The sequence below is a fragment of the Struthio camelus genome, chromosome 2 (assembly GCF_040807025.1).
Source record: "Struthio camelus isolate bStrCam1 chromosome 2, bStrCam1.hap1, whole genome shotgun sequence".
In the NCBI taxonomy this organism is placed as follows: Eukaryota; Metazoa; Chordata; class Aves; order Struthioniformes; family Struthionidae; genus Struthio; species Struthio camelus.
Genome location: NC_090943.1, coordinates 123,025,883 through 123,048,491, shown reverse-complemented (window position 1 = coordinate 123,048,491; position 22,609 = coordinate 123,025,883). Strand labels below are relative to the sequence as shown.

Sequence of the window (22,609 nt, the reverse complement as noted above, 5' to 3'; positions counted from 1 at the left end):
ATAGGTTATGATTATGATCTTATTTGAAGGAAAAGTTCCTTTTGGTAGCATAGAGAGACAGGTCCCCCCATGAGAGAGAGCTCCTCAGGAGACACAGCTGGTCAGACAAGCACCTGGCACCAAGCTGGAAGCTTCTACATCTCCCTCCCATCTAGCTGTTTCCTCAGTTGTCACTAATGGCAGTACCAGAGCATGTTAAGTGTAAGAATGCCAAGGTGTTTCTAGCTCATCTAACTTTGCAATTGCTGCCGCTGCTAAGCAAAATCCCGACCCAGTCATGTGTTGAAGTATTACATTCACATGAAGTCATTGCATTCTCTTCAGACTCTGCTCATTTTTATTGAGAAAGTGGTCTAAATACTGTCTGAAAACTCACTTTAATATAAAAATGCTATTGTGTGTCCATCACTATGGTGAGTAAACATTAACACTCCCTCCTCTTTACTTTTGCCAGCCTATTGACTTTGAGACCAACAGGATGTTTGTGCTCACTGTAGCTGCGGAAAATCAAGTGCCTTTGGCTAAGGGGATTCAGCATCCTCCTCAGTCAACAGCGACCGTGTCCATTACAGTCATTGATGTGAATGAGAGTCCGTATTTTGTTCCAAACCCTAAGCTTGTGCGTCAGGAAGAAGGGCTACTTGCTGGTAGCGTGTTAACAACTTTCACTGCTCAAGACCCAGATCGTTACATGCAGCAAACCTCTCTAAGGTACAATACAATATTACAGTTATTCAACAGTTGGATAATGTCCTTCAGTCCTGAAACGCAGTAGCTATGTTTTAGAGTGGGTGGAGAGCAAAGACACTGAATGTTAAATGATTCCATTTTCCACCACACAGAGCTAGACCAGTACCTCCTGTACCTTTTTTGCAGCCCACACAAAAGAGAGTTTTGGCTGTAGGGAAAGAGTGACCTGGCCACCATTCATAGATCTGTAAATAGAGGGGGCTTTACAGTCATCTTCTAATGCTAGGTCCCAGTTCATCAAGACAGCTAGTTTTTTAAGTGTGTGTGGCATCCCTATGAATACAGTCAGAGCAAATACATGCTGGCCTGATCTAAGCTTGTTTTTAATTTAAATTAACCAGTAGTTTTGGTAGTGTAGCAAAAACAAGTCGGATTGTGGGCCAAATCATAAAGGCTTTCTTCCTCGTCATTTATTCTCCAGCAGTACCAAGTACTGTTGTCCATTTGCGTACTCTTGTATTGATAGCTATTTGCCTAATGTCTAAAACTAATCTAAATTAGGGAAGTGGAGAGGATAAAACAAGATCACATAAATCTTAACGAGTGCTTTTGCTTACCTTGTTTAAAATATAATTACTGGCTACAAAGCTGAGACACAGCTACTAGCCTTAGGCCAGGATTCACTTGTGTAGCTTTTCCAACAGCCTTTTAGTTTATGTAGAAGAAACCCCTAAACTTTTTTTTTATGGCTTTCTTTCCAAATTAAAGGTTCTTATAATTTTATTTTTACTTTATGTGGCTTAGCTTTTGCTGATATTTTGCTCTTTTTTTGGACATAACTGCCACAGACATGATAGCATGAGAACTTCAGAATATATGCATTTTTAATAAGCTAAGATAGCTTGCACTTGGTTAATGTCAAAGCAAAAATATATCAGATAGAAGGATGGTTTTGAAAGACACTTACTTCAAATGAAGATGAGAAGTGTGTAGTAAAACCTAGACCTCTGTAGAAAATTAACTTTAAGAATACCGAAACCACTAGAATAATGCAAATTAGTGCTACCGAGCACCATTTATAAGCTTTTAGCTCTCTCCATCTCTCCTGCTTTGAGCGCTCCCAGAACATATAAGTTGGTATGAAGAGCTCCCTAGGTACACAACAAACAAGAGGAATCCGTAATGAAGTGTTATAATTGAATTTCTGTGTGGATGTCATATAGTTTAAGATAACCATATGATTTGCTAATTTATTAAGTATATATTCATTATTATATATATTAAAGGTACTTAAGTTACATAATAACTTACGTGGCAGGGCACTTAAGAACAGTCCTATGCTAAGAGTATGTGTTTTCAAGAGTTTTAGCAGTAAAGCTAAATGGAAATTTGTAAGATACTGTGTCCAAACACCAAAAACATGTGTTGAGAACACAAATTAAAACATTAACTTGTCTCTGAAAAGTGTGTTGGCAGATAAATAACACATTTTACAATCGAATACACAGGTACTCAAAACTTTCGGATCCTGCAAACTGGCTGAAAATTGACCCTGTGAATGGACAAATAACTACAACTGCTGTTTTGGACAGAGAGTCAATATATGTGCAAAACAATATGTATAATGCAACCTTTCTTGCGTCTGATAATGGTATGTATCATTGTATATGTTTTCCAAAACCTTTCTTCTGCGTATTTGAATGGCGTTCTATTTTACCATAAATATATGCTTAGAACATATCTAGCTGGAAATTAAAAGTCTGTATTAATATCAGACTTTATGTATTTCCCAGCTACTTGGGAGAGAGACTGGAGAATACGTTTGAGTTTGGAGAAAGACAGTGATTTTAGTACCATTAGTCATTCTAGAGAAAACTAGAAAAGTCTGCAGAAAACGGGTAGCTTGAATGAATGTGCACAGCCTGAGTGGAGCTGATGATTTTTAGCATTGCTTTACAGGGAATAACGTGCTGAAGGGGCGTGTGGGTTGCATTTTTTTTTTACACTCTGACTTTAGCAGTTCAGGGAAAAAATTTCTTTTCGATATCAGTTTGTTAATGAAGATCTGTGCTCAAAAGTGACTCCTTTGAGTTCAGAAAGAATGCTGTGCTGATTATACCCAGTATCAGAAAGATGGAAAGGTATAATTAGGAACATTCTCACGTTAGAAGGGAAACCTGAAACACTGGGGCGATTTACCTTGGAGAGAAGACAAATGGTAAAATTATGCAAACTGATTTAGTATAAGCAAGATCAGCTATTTCTGTTCTTTTGGCCCCATTCTGGAGAGCAAAATTAAATGAAACTGGAACAAGATTTATAGAAGAAAAAAAGGAGAGAGAGCCATTGCTAATTATACTGAGAAATTCGGTGCCGCCTGTTCTCATAAATGTGTGAATTTAGCAAGGTTTAAGGAAGCATATCACATTCAATATGGATAACAAGAATGTCTAGAAGTATCAATCTGTGCGCTGAAAAGTATTAGAAAGATTTTAAATAGCATGCTTGAGGTGAGAGGGGCTCATAAGTATTCAAAGTTATAAAAGAAATTTTCCATACGATAAATTATCCCAATTCTACACTTTTCTCTGAAGCATTTGATGTGGACTGTCTCTGAAGAGGACTATCTCTCCGATCAAGTAAAGTGATTGCATTTCCTCCAGTCTGTGGAAAAGCAGTTATTTGCTGAATTTTGCTGAATGGGGCATTCTTTTTGTAGACAGACTATGTAAGGATTTGTGTGTTTGCAGGAGCAGTCACAGTGTTAGATTGACTAGATAAAGTCAGAATTTCAAAACTGAGGTGTACGCACGTACGTGATAATTGAAAAGTGTTGGTATGATATCATGTAAGTGACTTTCCAATTGGATACAGACTCAAGACCATTTCCTTTTCTTGAAGGAATTCCTCCGATGAGCGGAACTGGAACACTTCAGATATACTTACTTGACATCAACGATAACGCCCCCCAAGTAAATCCAAAAGAAGCCACAACTTGTGAAACACTACAGCCTAACGCTATTAACATCACTGCTGTGGACCCTGACATTGATCCAAATGCAGGCCCATTCGCCTTCGAGCTGCCTGACATGCCTCCCAGTATTAAGAGGAATTGGACCATTGTTCGAATTAGCGGTAATTAGTGTTACAGAAATCCTAAGTGTTTTAAAGGAACTGTTGCATGTACTTTTCAGTGTTTTACTTTGGTGTTATTTCACGACATACATTAATTTGGTTAGTGTGACTAGGAAAGCACCTTAGCGTGAGGTCCTGAGGTCCCCAAAGAATGAGAATTTTTAAGAAAGAGATGATGTTCCTTGTAATTAAGTTTTTCATCCTGAGTGTCATGCAGCAGGTTAAATAACAAGTTAATGCAGAGCTCAAAGACGAAACGCTTCTGCCATCACTGTTTCCAACCCCTATGAGCAATACATTATCTTTTAACAAGTACCTTGTTTTCACCTGCAGGTGATCATGCCCAACTTTCTTTAAGGATCAGGTTCCTGGAGGCTGGTATCTACGATGTGCCCATAGTAATTACAGATTCTGGAAATCCACATGCATCGAGCACATCTGTTCTCAAAGTGAAGGTTTGCCAATGTGACATAAATGGGGACTGTACCGATGTGGATCGAATTGTAGGCGCAGGACTGGGCACTGGCGCCATCATTGCAATTCTGCTTTGTATCATCATCTTGCTCAGTAAGTAGATGGATCTCTTAAGCTTAGCTTTTTTATTCTTAAATCACAAGTACCATCGTATGTTTTAGTGCACTGACGAAGAGTAGGCAGTGATTGAAGACTCAAGTCCAAGAATTGTTGCTGTTTACTTTAATGTCTTGGACAAGTATGAAAAGTTTCTGATGGTAAAAGATTAGGAATTTGTGAGACAGAGTATAACAAGCTCTTCCATAGATACGTGGCAGTTAAGAGCTTGTTCCCCATGCTGTGCTTATGGAAGAGGCTTTCCATATGTACCCAAGGGCACATGTTACATGAGTGAGTGACCAGGATAAAGAAATGGTTAGCCCTCAGAGGTCTAGTGTCTATCCTGCTGCTGGTTTTGTGTGATTTGGGTGGTAACAGTGCCTGTAAGGAAAGCTCTGGTATTACTTCTGTTATGCTTCAGATTAATGTAAGTAGAATATTCTTATAATTTGGAAAGTAGTACATCACACCCCTTCATATAAGGCCTGACAAGCAGGCAGCCATGCAGGAAGAGAGGTGTACGTGTTTAAGTACTGCATAAAGTTGTACTGGTATTTTATTTTTATCTCTAGTATAAAGTATTTTTCATATAATTATATTCCAGATATATTGGGATTTCTTTCCGTGAAGATGCTTTCTGTTTATAACTGGAAACACGTCTATTGTATTAGAAATTCATTTACTCACATTTATTCCATGTTTTGTTTCTCTCTGCTTTCTTTTACAAGTTTGGTTCATAAACAAACAGGATAACTGAAAAATTGTCAAGATTAAAGCAAAGTTTAAGAATGTATAGCTCTAAATACCATTGACTTTCTCAGTCTTGACTGTTTTTGCCTCTGAATATAAATCTAAACTTCGGCAACAGTATTGTTGGGTAAAACAATAAAAAACGCACACCGGGTTAAAAAAAAAAACCCTTCTTTGGTACAACAGTGTGGTTCGTTCTGGTGAACTTCTGAGCCATATGTCCGCATGGATCAAGAAACTTGGTGATATTCAAAGATCAGAATTAGTTAAACTATATAATATGCCATATATTCTTGAGACTTAAAGAAATACAAAAAATATAATTTTTTAGAACTCTGTCACTGCTGGGACGATTCCCTTGTGAAGCCAGTGGTTTATGAGGCTCAGGCTTTCTTACCTCCTTTAACTGCGAGTTTATTTTGCAGATGTGGAACAGATATATGACTTTTATAGCCTGAATATGTGATTGATTCCCAAATCAAATTGTTTATAGTACATTAAGTTTAAGCATCTGTTGTTCCGACTGCCTTGATTTAGCGTTTAAAAAAAAAAAAAATTACATAGCCAGAACTAACTTTGGATCAATCAGGTTTACTTCTAAACTATGAGAAAATAAATAATAATGATACATTAAATTCACTGTGCTCCAATCACTTAGCTTATACGTATTTTCCCAATATAAGTCAAGAGATACTATGAGATCTGTTGGGTAGAGCGCCAGATATGTACTTTAGTATGTACTTACCTCTGTAAGAATATGCTTTGGCACTTGTAGGTTCCAACTAATAATACTAGACTTTAAAAAGGCAGCGCTCTGTCCTGCAGGAAAGAGTACTGCATGGCTTTGTGAGAGAGCCCACGACATCAGTCCACCAATCTGCTCTACCACACGTACCATGCCCAAGCCATTAGCTGTATCTGTACAGAGTAGGTAACAAAATCATGTTCTGTTCTCAAGAAAAGTTTTAAAACCTCCTGCCTGAAAATGCCTGAAATGTTCTTGTTTGTGGCTTCTTAATTTAGTAATATCGTGTCTTTCTTTTAACATAGTAGCTGGGTATGCAATATGATATAATTTGGTCATTCTACCTCTGCTTAGGCTGTGTTAGCAAATTTACTAGAGGAAAGGCTTGTTTAACAGACTCTCAGGAAATATCCCTGAGCTTTCAGGTAGGGCTGCTTGAACAGTTGTGCCAGTTCCCATACAGGACTGGTGTCGTCAGCAGCAAAAGAAAAGAAGTTTGTTCTTCTTGAAAGGAAACCTGAGCTGACCATCTTACTCATCCTGGATTACTGAAAATGTCACACCTAGAACAACCAAAGCCAACAGCAATCTCTTGATTTAAATTTGTACAATTTTCCATGGCTGTACTTCAGAGTCAAGACATGTTTTTGTGTCTTTCCTTTTACCGTGCAGTTTTAGTTTTAATGTTCGTGGTATGGATGAAACGCCGTGATAAGGAGCGTCAGGCCAAGCAGCTCTTGATTGATCCAGAAGATGATGTGAGGGACAACATTCTGAAATACGATGAAGAAGGTGGTGGTGAAGAAGATCAGGTGAGAAGTGATTAATGCTTTTTGTACAGAGGTTCATGCTTCACACTGCATTTGATCTGTTTTTGTTTCCATTGACATGTTATAATAGGTAGCCCGTTTTTGCATCAAATACAACGGATACTAAGTAAAAATTTAAAAACCTAAAAGACCACATTGCTTTCCCATGTCATTTTTGCAGTTCTAGAGGTGTCAATTGCCTGCCTTTTGGATGAGATGTAAAACTGGTATCTTGCTCACTCACAGACTATAAAACAGTCATAGCATCCTGGCCATATTCCAACAAAGGCAGTTACATTTAAATGAAAAATAAAATTCACTGTCATTTCAGTCTTTAAATATTTTTTACTCCTTGTCCAAATACTGTTGTACGGAGTCCCTAGTGTAACATGGCTAATATATTCTACTCAAAATACGACCCTTTTTAGTGGTGGGTGAGTGACTTTCTAGATGTTCTGTAATGTTAGTTATTGACAAATTTGCCGCTGCTGGGATTTCAGTTTGGAAAGTTTTTGTTTCAATAGCTGTCAGGGAATATCTGTGTTTATTCAAATACCTTTCCAGGCAGCTGCCATATGCGTTTGCTCTCATATCACCTCTGATTGAACCATTACTGATGCTTCAGAGGCCTGGGATTGATGTCTGTATGCTAAGAATAGCTTCACTTTTCCTTCCTTTCCAAGTTAGTGAATTTCCCAGCAGTGTGATTCCCTTTGGAGGAGAGGTTTATTAAGTATTTTATGAGCATGACAAACAGTAGATTTGTGCATTGTATTAGTGGTGGAAATAAGTGTAATAATTACAAAGTGAACAGTGTACATAATAGAGCATAAGAAACTTTCCAGTAAAAAGCCTTGAAAAATTCAGTATAATTCTTCCGAACATCCCCAGTCACAGTCATCCAGCACTTTAGTTTTCTGAGAAGTCTCTCTCTTCACCAGTACAGACATTTATAGCTTCCCTCTGTTGTTTTGTTTATCTCTCTGAAATTTATGTTCCCCTTAGCAATTTCCATGTTTCATGTATTTCCCCAGGTACTTTCCTAGTTTCTGGCTTTTCTGCATTACTTTCTTTTTAAGCAATTTGCAAAGGAAACTTCGGCTTATGCAATTTTGGAAAATTGCTTATATTGCTGATTAAACTGAAGACAGGCCTTTGAGTTTGTATGTATTCCAGTTGTTTGTATACAGATAGTTTTGAGTACAAGAATTGCATCTAGCCTGTGCATCTGTTACCGCACAGCTGAATTACAAGCTTAAAAATGTCAAGAAACTGAGAACTAATTTTCCAGTTCACATATTCCCGGCTCTTGTCCACCCACAATTCTTTGCAGGAGCTATTTATCATTTTTTACATGGTTTGGGTTTTTAATTATAGTCCACACAATCCTTAGGCCAGAGTCAGTAAAGGGCATAGAGTATATGCTGTTCTTCAGGAAGGTCATAGGTGATGCTAAAATAGTGTTGGGAGAGGTTGTGCTGCAGATCAGAAACCTTATGTTTTGTAGCAACTCCATAGAGAAGATTAATATACTTAATTGTTTTGAAATGATGCTGGAACCTGCCCTGTGTGCATCTTACATTATGGTCATCTCCAGTGAATGTGGTGTCTTCAGGAGTTTTATAGCCAGGGAAGCGCAGGAGGAGGCAACATTGTATGCGTGCAGTAATGTTTAGCAGGAGGTAAACCACCCATAAACGTTTCAACATTTCACCAGCTGCAGCTGAGCATAGTTCATGTAATGAAAGGGGGAGCTGTCAAAGGATGAGGTGGCAGTAAAGTGGTAAGAAATGGGGGATGAGGGTCATTTCCTCTCCCAGTGAGCCCAGGAAGCACCTAGAAACAGGGAGGTTCGAGGACTTCTTTAGAAAATTGGACGGCTTAGCCATGACTCCCCTGCTGACTTCCTGAAGGCAGAAACTTTGAGGGTGTTGTTGCAAATACCACTGCCAGCCGTGTAGGTCAGGTACGCTGGTCCTTGTCGTGAGCGACTAAGCAGAAAGCGTTAGTGTCTGATGGTCTAAAGGAACTTCATACACCCAAAAAGTTGGGAATTTTTGCCTCCCCAAAACATCTGAATAAGAGCACAAGCTTTTCACTTATGCACGTAAATTAGCTGTCTAAAATGGATGATGGAAACACACCTTATCTTGATTTTCAGGGAGGTATTTTTACTTTTTTTTATATTGGTTTGATATTTTGCCTTGTAAAATCTAGATTTCTGTCTGCGCTTAATTAGTTGATAATATTTCCTAGGTTCACTTGATTGAACATCATTGTCTCCCAGCCCCATGGAAAGAGAAAGGATTTTATTTTGATTTTTGTCTTATTTTTTGCAGGCGTTTTATGTGAGTTTTAAGATCTTGGAATGCTAAGCATTTGAAATCTCTCTAGAAGTTCCCTACAAGTAGTGATGACATCTTTGCAGACTGTGGCTTAGTAGAATATTGCACAAGCAAAGCTATGTACAAACCATTCAAAACAATGGACCTTGACCATCAATGTCTTTATGTGTTTGACAAAGTTAAAGTAAGGGGCTTTTCCTCTCTAGTGTTCCCAAAAAAGCATATGAGACTTCCATTAAAAATCTGTTTTTAGAATAAGACCTCATAGGGAAAAACCGCCACCGTTCTATTAAAGTCAGGAAAAATTATTTCACGTCAACCTTGCATCCACAAGTCATCAGCAAATGACAGAGAAAATTCTTTATGTGAATGTTAATGTTCTGTGGTACGCTCTCCCAGAAAACATCAGGGCTGACTGAACAAGCGACTTCAGTGGGAGACAGTGTGTAAGGTGACTTTACAGCACAGAACCATCCAACAAAGCACCCATCTCGTGCAGAAAAAATTAGAAAGGAATGCTCAAAGCTTCAGCTGACTTTCAGTGAAAACGCAGCATATTTTAACAGCTTCAGATATTTTCATAATACATTACTTTAGAAATTACTTATTTTTATTTATAACAAGCAAGTTATTTAGGCATCTTCAAAAGCATAAGCTTTCTGAATAAATACTTAAAAGGTTTATCTGGTGTGACTTCATCTTTTTCTTGTTTATGCTGAATGTTTAGGTGACATGAGGCTTATGGTTGTCAGGGCTCGAAGACAAGTGATATAATTTATGACTCTGTGTATCGTGAACCAAACTACTTTTAGACTTCTGTTTTCATTTTGATATTTTCTTTATTTAGAAGCTATGCAGTTAGATTTCTTACCTGTCAGGGCAGACTGAGAAACTCCTAAAGCAGGTTCATCATCTTTACTCAAACTCTTTCTACAGGAAATCAAAGTAAAGTCTCCAGTAACAAATTTGATTAGTTCCATATTCAGACTAGTTCCTCTGAGTCATAGCAGCTGTCAGCAAAAAGGTCGAGTGCCTGTTTTTATTATTTATTTTTTTTCCCTAAGCTAGCATTCCTAAGAAATTTTGATATTTATCATAAAAGAGCAGTTGATTCTGTCTTGGAGACCACTGTTAATCTCATCTGAGGCCTTCTCAGCTCCCGGAGAAGTGGTATTTTGTTCACTCTGATAGAGTGAATGCTTGTAAGGAAAAACAAGGTTCTTGAATGTTTTGTCCTAGTCTGATAGGCTGCAGAGGCAATGCACGTTTTTGGCTGGATTGATGTACGGAGGGTTGTGTGATCTCTACAGCAGTTGAGAAAAATGCTTTTAATTCCCTCAGTCAGAAAAGCTCTAGAGCTGTTTGTCATAACTGATGTTAGCCTGCTCCCCACTGAACAGCGTTGTCAACACAGGAAATGTGCTGCATTTTTTTTCACCTAAACTTACATTTTCTGGAAATGTGGACAGTAAAACTGGCTCTGAAAGCTGTACGGCACCTGTATCATTCAAGGCAGAAACATTTTTTTCCTGATGTCTGGAAAGATCACTATTCAGTTGGCTGAAAGGCATTGCTGGACAAAAGGTGATATCCTAGGTGGGTAGTGGGGGGCAGGAGAGGGAAGAGAGACTTCTGGATAGAAGGTCTGTGTAATTTATTCTCTGGACTTTGTATTTAATATTTTCCAGTTGTAACAGTTTGGCTACCTGAGTACAGGCGGTGGGCCATGAGTGGCTTTGGGTCATCGTCATTCCACTGAAGTCAGTGGGGCTGTGATTGTGTTGTGTTTTTCGATTATTCCATCTGAATGTTTGACCCAGCGATTCTGCTGAGGGTCGTGGAGTGGGGGAAGCATTGCCATTTGCTGTATGCTGAACTGGATGTACCTAGTTTAAGTACAGATTCTGAAGTTGGCAGTGACAGTCTTTGATTGTTAACGGACCACATCATCTCGAGGTTGTCGTCGTTAGCAAACAGGGTAAATGTAAGGGACAAATGACTAGTATTCTCCCTCGATGTGACATGCACTCTATTTCTAAAGCTATAGTCAGTTCTAACTATCAGAACCGTATGCTGATCGAGTGTTCAGGCACTTAGCACGTCTGCAGCATCGTTGAAGCATAGAGCAATTACAGCCTGGAAGCATCACTAATTTGCTTTACCATGTATCTCGGGCCACTGTTGTGATTTACATTGAGGCAGCAGGTGTGCTCAACTGGGATACTAGCAGCAAAAGTTGACCTGGTAACTGTGATACATGTCTTTCATTTAATTGACTTTGTATACCTTTCCTTTAGTAATAGTTACAAAGATGATCCTACATCTCCTTGAGCCCAATTCTATAGTGTTTTCTGAATTTTGGTAGTACTTGATCATGGAAGTGGCCCTGTTGAAGTAAATAGCCTAAGTGGTGATATGTCTTGAGCCTATCGCAGATCTTGATTTTGAACCTGTATTTTTAATCTAGCCCTCCACGTTCTTCAGCACAAGTGTTTCCAACGCAATGATTTTGCTATTACCCGAAGTGTTTTTCTTCTTAAGAACTCTGCATGTTCCTTCCTGATTCACTTTTCTTATAGTCTATTCAGACATTACTCAACAGCTTGCTTTTTGTCATTTTTTTTATTACAGGTTTATATAGAGAAAGTAACATTTATTTTAAAGATGATAATAACATTAAAAATATAATGGGCTGTTTTTATTCATGAATGGATCTAAAATTCTAAACAGGAATTGCATGTATGCGTTTGACATATTCCTGAGTAATCAGGCTCATTTATTTAAAAAAAAAAAAAAAAAAGGAAAGAAAGAAAAAGTAGCTTTGTTCCAGCATTTGTGTGTCCTTGATTAAATAAATTGAGTAATCTTCTGGAAAAAAAATCAGATTTTTTGGGGGAGATTTTTGTTTGTTTCTTTTTTTTTAATGTCAAACCTGTCGGGATGCCTGCATCTTAAGATGACATTGGTCTTACGTAGCAGATTTTTTTTATAGCCTCTATAAAAGACATTCTCATGTTTATAATCTACTCTATCAACATTATAAATCTATGTGATTATGTTTTATTTTCACCACCTTATCTGAGTGTTATTCAGATCATTTAGTCTCCCTTTTTAACCTTTATTTTGCATTGAATTCAGATCGGAACATACTTTATGTTAAGAGATTTTAACAATAATGAATGCAATAACTGTTGTTAAGATATCCCTTGGCATCTACAATATTATCATTGGAAAGAAGTTCTTTTGGGGGTTGTGTTGCTTACGAAGACATTGACTTTATTTTTTGAATTAGTGACTCATGCAGTGCTACTGTGGAAGAATTATTGTCATTCCTTGGTGAATCTTTATCTCATCATAGGAAAAGTAATGTTTCCATAATTCCATTACGGAATTATTTTGTATTTTATTTTATCCTATCTAGAACCTTTGCCCATTATTGTGTTTTATTGGCAGCTGGAGTTTAACTTTCAACTTTTTTATTAATAAAAAAGATAAGCCGACTTCTTGGTTATCTTAAAAATGATTAACTTGTAGAGCTCCAGATGTATCTATAATAAAAACAAACGAGAAAAGCAATATGGCAGAAAGTAACAGAAAAGTGAACAGCAAGTAAAGAGCAGCTGCTAGCACAAGCATTTTAACTAGCCTCCCACCTGCAGCCTACATCTAGTCAGTCTTCTGTGCTTGGCTTTTTTTGGAGTCCCATTATTTCAGCAGATGTCAGATTTAGAGGTTTTGCACCATTTTGCAGAACTGGGGCAATATTTTATCTGCACATTTCTTACAGTTTTTTTAGGTTAAGGTTTGGTGATTTGGGGGATGGAAGGATAAGATGTAGCAGGAATGGTTTTCACTTCCTTTTCTTTTTGTTTTTAAAGGACCTTGACAGATGGTCTCTGGCAGATTCCGCTGTATATGTTTGAAATATTTCCTTCCTTGATTCTCCACCAGATTTCTCTATTAGAGTAGACAGTAATTCTCTTTGTAACACAAGGGCAAAGCCGAACATGTGTTTTCTCCATAGGTGCTTCAAGTCACAGTCTGGTGTATCCTCTTAACTCCATAATGAAATTGGGTTATGCTAACATACCGTCTTGTAAAATTGCACGCAAAATTGCACGCACATAAAGCATTTAGATCACTGCAGCTATATTTGTCTAGTGAATGCCAGTTAGAGATCTCTCAGTCCAATTAAGTGATCCAGTAACAATTAAACTGATTATTTCTTCCGTTGGAATAGATCTGACCGTTCATGTATCTTCACAAAGGCCAAATGCCTTGAAAATGAGAAACAGGTATAGTGATATTGTTATATCAGTCATATGTCCGGGTCTGTATTCCTGCATAGTTCTATATAAGGATGAAAAACGAGTCATCCCTAAAAGTGTCTAACATAGTCTAATGAATGGCCAGAAAATGCACTGATAGCTTTGAGATAACAGAGAAATCAGATTCATAAATCATTAATGAATGTGTCAGTCATGTTACATGTACTAGTCCCTCGACCTGTTGGCAACAGTCTTCCTAATGCAGCCTGGGACACTGTTGGCCGCCTTTGCTGCAGGGGCACATTGCTGGCTCATGTTCAACTTGTTGTGAAACAGAACCCCCAGGTCCCTTTCTGCGAAGCTGCTTCCCAACCAACCAGCCCCCAGCGTGTACTGGTGCATGGGGTCATTCCTCCCCAGGTACAGGACTTTGCACTTTCCTTTGTTGAACTTGATGAGGTTCCTCCCTTCCCATTTCTCCAGACTGTTGAGGTCCCTCTGAATGATGGCACATCCATCTGGTGTGTCAGCCACTCCTCTCAGTTTTGGACCCTCTGCAAACTTGCTGAGGATGTACTGTCTCCCATCACCAGGTTATTAAACAGTATTGTCTCCAGTTTTGGCCCCGGGGTACTCTAGTAGTGACTGACCTCCAGCTGGACTTCATGCCACTGATCACAACCCACTGGCTGTGAAATGGAGAGATGTCTTTCTCTCAGTAGAGGCAGTTCTTTAAGGGAAGAGATTCTGAAGGCATTATCTTTTTGCACTGTGAATTAATGATTAGTGGGGTATATAAAAGATTATGTTGTATTCTGGTCATTCTTTCTATCCAAGTTGAGATACTTGGCCTGTGCTTCCAGCTACTATATAGAGATTCATAAAGAAATAATTTTTTTGAGTTTTGAATCCTTTTGCTTACTTACCCGGTAAGGTGGTTCATTTCTAGGGCTTGGCTAGCTGATTAACATTTAGTACTGTCTCAGTTGGATCTCATTTCAGGAATGTGAGGCAAGAGCTAGTAATGTTGTCAGTTTTTGATTAAAGCTGTCTAGCACTAGTTGAATAGCTATTAAGGTCATTGTTTGAGATCAGCATGCTTTTTTTCCCTTTTTTTTTTTCTCTTGTCTTTAAGATTGTCCAATTTCACAAGATGCAACTTCTGATAAAATATCCTGACTTTATTTGCTTTCTTAGACAAAAACAAATCAAACCCAGGAGTTTTTGTGCTTCAATATAGGTTTTTTTCAGCAACAGTAAACAGTGGTGCCAAAGATGCTGATCAAAGAGACAGAAGTGCAGGTGGTTACATCAGAAGAGTTATAAGGAGAGTTATACTATACGTTAAGGCAGATTTCATCTCATTTACCACCAGATATCGAAAAGGTAGCTGTCTAGTCTCAGACAATTATATCAGCAACCCTTATAAACAAGGGGTCATTCAGCTTGCTTTGCTTAAACCCATATGCTAGAAAGGGAGGCATCTGTCTCCCTGTTGACTGTATAGACTTAGACAGAGTAGTCTAAATGTCTGATTTCTAAAGGCCCGAATTTGCTAAGATGAGTACAACCCAGATGCAGAGCTGTCAGAAAGGGAACAAACTAATACATGTTTTAACTGTCTTCAGTAGAAGAACCAATATTAGGTTCTTCTGGATAAGCTTAGATGGGGGACAGGAAGACAGCTGAGGGGGAGAAACCTCGAACCCCTAGACCAAACTTGCTCAAACCCAAACTGAATAATGGAGAGAAAAAGGATTTATTGGAGTTAGGGCTAAATAGCAGAAAGAATGAAATAAATGTCTCTGATAAAGTTGGCAGCCATACAAGTTGGAGGCTTTCAGTCTTTGCTCAAGTATGTCCCCAAAGTAGGACCCAGCCTTTTCCTCATTAGCTCCTCAGCAGATTTAAATGATGAACAAATAATACTGAGGAAGAAAGGAGCTCAGACAAAGCATTGTTGCCTTGTGCTCCGGGAATTAAGGAGGACGTTCTGGGTCGTTATTTTTACTCCAGACTGGCTGCCCCAACTTACTCCAGCATGTTTTGTTCTCTCTCTGATGTGCCACAGTTTTCCATTAAGTTGTCATTTCTACAGCTAACTATGTTAACAAACTCTGCTAGAGAGTGAACTTTAAGTTATGTTCAGGAGCTTTAGATAACGCAGGAAACGTTTTTCTATTTGTCTAGTTGTGAAAACAACATTAAGCAAAGAGCTGGAATTTCAGCAGTCCTAAACAGCTTAAGCTCTGGCTCTTTAAAACATTTTTCATTCTTTTACTTTGTAATAATTGAGTAGAGTTGACTTCAGAGTTGAAACAGCTGGGGACTTCGTGTGCTACTGTGTTTGTATGGCATTAAGTTAGTTTGGGGAGAAGATGGATGGCTTGCCATACCTGGCTGGTGTACAGTTGGTATTGATTTTAAAGATACAAGAGAACTGGGAGTCTCTGGTAATAAGCACAATGGATCTTCTCTTTCTCTTCCTGTCCAGACATGAATAGACCTGTAAAATAAATTTCCTCTGATAGAAGGCAGTGTCATAAATTACCCTAGAGAAGAAAACAAAAGTGGGAGTCCACGTAAGGACGCGTCCTGCAGCAGTGTTGCCTTGCAGAAGGCAACTGTGTTTGTAGCTATAGAGCCTAGAGATGTTTTGGAACAATGCAAACACACAAGAGGAGGGCCTTAAGTGTGACTGACTTGTTTAATGTTACGCTTCTGTGTGACTGCTAATCAAAAAAAGAGCTGGCTGAGTGGGTGGAAAAAAACATTTATCATTATAAAAATGAAATGACCAGATAAGCTCTTGTGGTTTTAATATTTGTATTTAACCATACCTGTTTTAATTCCTCCATATAAAAATGCTTAATATATTAAAAAACGTTAGGGGGGAGTATTTTTCATTTCTCCTTGCTGGTGTTATCTTTTAGCTTAGATCACAGTTTTATGAAAAGCACTTTTATGTTACATATTTATCAGTTCTACAAAGTACATTCTCTTCTATTTGATAGGATTCTCTGTTCTGATAGCGTGGTTTTTATTTTACGTAATAAAAAGGGAATGGATAAAAAGCACTTTCTCCCGTTTACTTTTCTCCCGTTTGTGCAGCTTCATGGAGATCTCTTCGTATTCTGTTTGGTGCATTAAGAACTGAAGGGCAGGAGTTTCAGCTCTGCCCCAAGGAACTTGCAATCTAATTAAAACATAAGAGACTGCATTCTCAGAGCTCAGCAGAGCTGTTCTACCTTTTTGGACTACGTGTTTGCGTACAGTCAGCAGAGGACTTGAGTAACAAATTAGAAGGTGTAATGCATTTGATGATCAGTTAAAATTCTCCCAGCAACATACCCTCTCTGTCGGCAGACCTTTCCTCTTGTTGGAAAGTATGAGACTTTTCATTAGTCTTTTTGGGGGACACACTAAGTAATATTCTCAAAATGACCTATATCCCGTGAAATGACAGCAGAGATTAAATACTTGTGTTCCTTCCTTGGGAACTATTTAGGAACCACTGAAAATGTAATTCTCTGTACAGACAGCTTCCAGCATGTTAAGATTATAAATAAGAATTTTACCAAAACAAGACTGTTGAAAAGTAGAGACTGATAATAAGGGATTTTTTTTTCCCAAAGCATAATTCACACAGTTTAACTCCTTGCATACCCTTCCCTGAAGTGCATGTGGGCCCACAAATGTAAAGCATGATAATGTGGAATGGAAAGGGTAGCAATACATAGCTTGGTGTTTATCAGAAGATGAATGTGTTGTATTTTTATTCCTGGAAAGAAAATACAATCCTTCTGGGGTTATTCCCAGCAAGGAGGCTGTTTTGACAAAGTTAATCTACTGTACAGCCTCCCTAATCTCCCACTATCCTGTGCTTGTGTGGTATGGGAGGATGCCCACAAGTTCAAGAGCTTATTTAGGATGGTCCTCAACTGCTTGGATTCCTTGTGGGGCAGGATATCAGGCATATAATAGAGAAGGCACAAGTCCCAGCTTACTGGTAGCTCATGAATTCGCTTTAGTTTAAGCTTTTAAGCATGTTCATTTTGTTCCATGTTTTTACCAATGCATAGCACAAAGGGATCCTACAGCATGACTACCTTGTAGACATCGCAACAGTGAGATGAATGACAATGCTGAAATGCCTCACACTGCGCAAATAGTATCTAGACATATCTACCTTAAATGCATAAACATTCATCTAGTTAAAAAAATTATATACGTACATATTGCTTATTGGAATTCATAGCACTATGTTAGCTTCATCAGTCTGCCAGAGTTTGAAACGGTGGCGTCAAGTACTTAATAAACAGATGCACAAATAATCTTTAAAAAGTGCTTAGAATTAAGGCCAAATCTGAGAAGCTTGATACTTCTCATGACTTTTTTCCCTTTTTGGCTTCCATATTATGGAAGCCACATGAAATCAGCAAGGAGTCCTAAACTCATTCTTTGAAGGTATTATAAAACACTGCAGAGCAGTGCACTTGCTTATTGCTCAGAATGAGTGTGTCTGGCATTTATTTGCTTAGAAAAATAAAAGTTGGATTTGGCATCTTCACTCTATGCAGTAAATCATTACTAGGCAGTGTTTAGTCTTTTAATAGTGCTACTCAGATCCTTCCTTCTCAATGGAAAATTGATGAGAAGCTATGCAAATCTGATGGAATAGAATCAAAAAGGTAGACCTGGGGAGTATAAATCAAATAACATCCTGTTGGTATGTAAGTAATAATCTTTTAGCCTTCGTTCCCAACAAGTGTTAACAATTCTCAAAATAGGACTTCTGATCAAATGATGCCTTCTGTGTCTCCTCCTTTTCCTCCTCATGTTTCCCTTAAAAAATATTGTTTAAAATTTTCCTTACATAACTGTCTTTGTTTCATATGTTGCAGGATTATGACTTGAGCCAGCTCCAGCAGCCTGACACTGTAGAACCAGATGCCATCAAACCTGTTGGAATCAGGCGACTTGATGAAAGGCCAATCCACGCAGAACCTCAGTATCCAGTCAGATCAGCTGCTCCTCATCCTGGGGACATTGGGGACTTTATTAATGAGGTAAAAGAGAGAAAAAGAATTTCCTTGTAAGATGTGATAAGCTTTTATTTGTTGTTAATTGTACTCTGTATGAATGGCTGTTATGTTTGAACATAATAACTTTTTAAAACTTAGTAAATATGTTCTTTTAAAGTGCAGACAATTTTAATTAACTCATTCAAAGAGAAAGGGAAGATATATCAATTAACTTCAGTACATTTGTATTAATTACATTCATAATGTGTTATCAGCCATAACCACAGTATCTCCGAGCAGGATTATTCCATGGGTTTCAAGTAATAAATAGACTAACAAAATTATAGTTTAGCCTAAATTCATTTATTAATTCAGAGTAATTTAATAATGGGAGAAGTTCATCTTCATTTTCCTCATACATTACCCTTTGAATCCAGATAATAGTGGAAATTCAGTGCCTTCAATAAGACCAAAAGAATTCCATCAAATACGATTAGCGAGCAGGGAGGGCAGCTAAATTAAATGTTATGTAAGTGCTTTTAATACTGGTTTTGTCAAAGAGCTTTAGAAGTCTTTGCATTACCTTCATTCTTCCAAACTAATAAAGATAAATGTAAGATTCAGATTATACCAGATAACTTACAGTTCTGAAAGAAATACTCCTCTACAAATATTTGTTTCATTATTTCTATCACGAGTGAGTCTTAAGTCATTGGATTTGTGGAATTTAAGATACCACAGTTCAGTGTGTTTGTTGTGCTTGCTGTTTATAGGAAAACAAATAATAATAATTTGCAACCTAGAAGTGAACTATGTTCTGTAGATGGATAGTCGTAGTTAATTATATTTGCTAATTTTCTCATATCTTCTTTGGCAGCTGGAGCTGGGCAAGTACTGTAGAACTGTCTTTGTGAATATTTGTTTTTTCTTGTCTGCCTTAAAGAAAAATCAGGCTAATATACTTAAGTCTCTCTTGTGTTAGCAAGCTACAGAAAATTGATTTTACTCCTAATAAGGAGTAAAATACAATGATGCAATTTTAAAGAAACTACAGGGAGATGACTAACAGAAAGCATATGTAATGTTTCCATTAGACGATGTATTTTAAGAGTTTGCAGGTTTGGGAAAGAGGTGGATTAGAAAGAAATATCTTGACAAAGAGGATTTTTACATGCCTTACATTTCCAAATAACATTTCAGAAAGACTTAATCTGCTTCTGGAAAATAGTGGAGCCACGGGAGAATAAAAAGCTCAATTTGTTCGCCAAGACAGTACATACATAAGAATTTGTGCTCTGTCCTCATCGTCTTCTGGACAGTCCCTGAGTTTCCATCCTGTTCTCGCATAGGTGTTACCAGACACTCCCTATCTGGCAAGCAGTGGGGAAGTATCGCATACCCCTTCAGTTGTTCCTCACTACTTTGATTTCTCTCTTCCTCACAGCAGGATTATAACATGCTCTCTACACAGCCACGTCAAGGAATGAGTGTAATTCACCCGGATAGCCAGAACGGGGCTAGAGTTGTCCAGCCTCCTATAATGTATAAATTGCTCAGCGAGCTGTTCTTGCAATGCTATTTTGATATGTTGTATACTCCTGGAGAGTACATCAGTGTGTACAGACTGAGCTGTAGAAACAGTAGGTGCTGTCTTGATTTAACCCAATATGTTTATATCCCAGTACAGAGAACCCGGGAGTCATTTTCTTTCTCTGTTATATTATATCAATACCTTGCTTTATGCTTAACCTTGCCCTCCACCAAACCTCCCTGCAGGTACCGTTACACAGTAAAATGATGTAAATAATGCCAATAACTAAAATAAGATTAACCTTGGAAATACATACGTGAAATAACAGAAAACATGGCAATTTTCTTGTTCTGCAAGTTAACCCAGAACTAATTATATCCTCTGATTGAAAGAAACTATGTGAGGTAGATAACCATGTTTCAAGCATTATAATTTAACTTCTTTATTTTTTTTTCCTTATAAGGCATTGCTTTTTTAGGATTCCACAGCAACATGTCATTATAATGTGCGGCATTTCACCTAGCCTTCTTTCCAGCAGTCAAAAGGGGCCAAGGATTGTTCATGCTCTGTCTGTTCTGCCAGAAGCCTGAGCAAATTGGAGATTTTGTTTCCCCAAACCAGTTTATCTTAATTTGTGTTTTATTTTACCTTTTTTCATGGCAAATGTGATTCTGAAAGGAATTATTGGAAACAAAAAGCAATCCGACCCTGTAGTACGTATTATTATAATTAAGTTTCCAAATGATCTGTGTCTATAGTATAAACAATCAGGTTATACAGTTTTTCAAACTCCTTTCGGTGTATTCCACCTAAAGTTCATTGTAAGCAGTCCTGGAAATAGTACACCCAAATTGGTAAATTCCACTCAGTTTTACTTGGAGTAAATGGAAAAAAAAAACCCTCTGGTAAAACCTTGGCAAAGTACCAGATGTTTCTTAGGACAATTCATATAAATGATATGTTGAGCTGTGGACACAAGATAGTGAGATAAGAAAGAGCAAAGTTAATATTTCCTACTTTACTTCAAAGTTCAATATCTTTTCAAACTAACTACCCTTGGAGTCATTGTCTGGGTAGCAAAATTTGTGTATTTACCCCATCAGTTTGAAAAGATGCAACACTATTTCCAGAAATCAGTCTGATCTTTTGGAGTGTTTGGCCTTGTTTCCAGTGATCCTGATCAGTCTGGTCTTTTGGGATGCCGGCCCATGTGTGGGAATTAATTTAGTCTGTGAAATGCTCACCAGCACCTCAGACATGCACCAGGATTGTGCAGACTGGCCTCTGAATTACCCCAACTTTTGATTTAAAAAAAAAAAAAAAAGTCATCTATTTCAAATTTTGGAGAGTTTAGCTACCATCATCTGAAAAAGTATAGGGTATTTTTTTCCTCTCACTTTTGTTACAGAGCCATAGAAACAAAAATGAAGGAGACCTAGTGGGTCATTTTTACCTTCCCTTTGGCAGTAAGTTGTTTCTTGTGGTATATTAGTTTCTAGTTGTCATCAGCTGTATTAAATCTACCTAACTCAATGAGGCGTTACATAAATATGAGCATTTTGTACTGTTCTAATGACTTGTCAGTTGAAAAACAAGTTACAAGTATGATAAAGCCTTCAACTATTTTTGTAACATTTATAAAGTTAAGATAACACATACAGAGCTATGAACCTTCCGAAATAAGAAAGTTCCAGTAGTGCCTTATAATCAGAATATGTTTTGCAGGCAAAATGACCTCAGGGACTTTCTTGTTTTGTCTTTTTCAATGGATAGATGAATCTCTAATTTTAAGGGTGAGGGAAAAAACTCAATTTCTTCCAGTCCAGTGTACAAACAAGTCAGTGAAGTAAGTCATGTGTTATTAAGAATCCTCTGTAGACATTGTTTTCAATTTTGAGTTTTTTAAAACATAACCTACAGAGTATAGAGCATAATTAACGCTTAGAATAGTCAGGATTTGCAGGATAGTATAAATTAGGCCTGTTTGAAGCACCTTCGTTAAGCCAGTTTTCAGGAACTGCCTATGCTGTCCCTAGAAATGTTAAACAAATTATATTGCGGTTGAGAGCTTGTGGCTAAGACTATATTTCTAATCAATAGAGGACACAGCCTGAGGTAAATGAAATTTAAATTAAACTAAAGGTCTCATCCCATGAGGACATTGAGGACCCTCAATTCTTTCTTAATACAATGCACCTCTAAGCGGAATAGGGTCCCTTAATGTTTTCTATTTTCTCTTGTCAAATAAAAAACAATTTTTAGATTGATACAATCTTTTGTATTTCCCTGCAGAGCTCTGTTCCTCCTTCTCATCAAGAGGAGTCTATTGAATTTGATTAAGTAGTAGGATTAATGAAAATAAAAGTATTAGATCATTGATTCTGTAATGTTTCAGGTTAGTTCAGGATTTTGTGGGTTTAGCTCTCCTTGATTTTCTTTGTCTTTTCCTTGATTTGAAACAAATACATTGAGAACATTACACATACTGAACAAGTATAATTAATCATCATTCCTCAATCAAGGTCCTGTGGTGTCTCCTTTCCCTCCTCATTAGTGAAAGGAACTGGGACGTATGTGGAAGAGGAAGAGGGGAAAAAAAACGAGATTGTTACCCAGTCCGTCCTGGGTCCAGGCTCACCTTTAAGCAAAATCAGAATAAGCCATTTTGGGCAGCCATTTATTGCCTTTTCAGTTGTGCCAGCGCAGCAGGTTGTGGTGCCACCCACCGAAAGGAGTGGC

The 22,609-nt window shown here is 37.8% G+C and overlaps 1 protein-coding gene across 1 annotated transcript in view; it reads left to right on the top strand.

The window, feature by feature from the left end:
• CDH2 (cadherin 2) overlaps positions 1-22,609 on the top strand; it is a 122,538-nt gene that overhangs the window by 95,787 nt on the left and 4,142 nt on the right. Inside the window, exons 10-15 of the mRNA XM_068932426.1 lie at positions 455-711; positions 2,199-2,341; positions 3,592-3,825; positions 4,159-4,392; positions 6,566-6,705; positions 18,220-18,384. Of these exons, the coding sequence (XP_068788527.1) occupies positions 455-711; positions 2,199-2,341; positions 3,592-3,825; positions 4,159-4,392; positions 6,566-6,705; positions 18,220-18,384 (1,173 nt within the window). The remainder of the gene's footprint in view (positions 1-454; positions 712-2,198; positions 2,342-3,591; positions 3,826-4,158; positions 4,393-6,565; positions 6,706-18,219; positions 18,385-22,609) is intronic.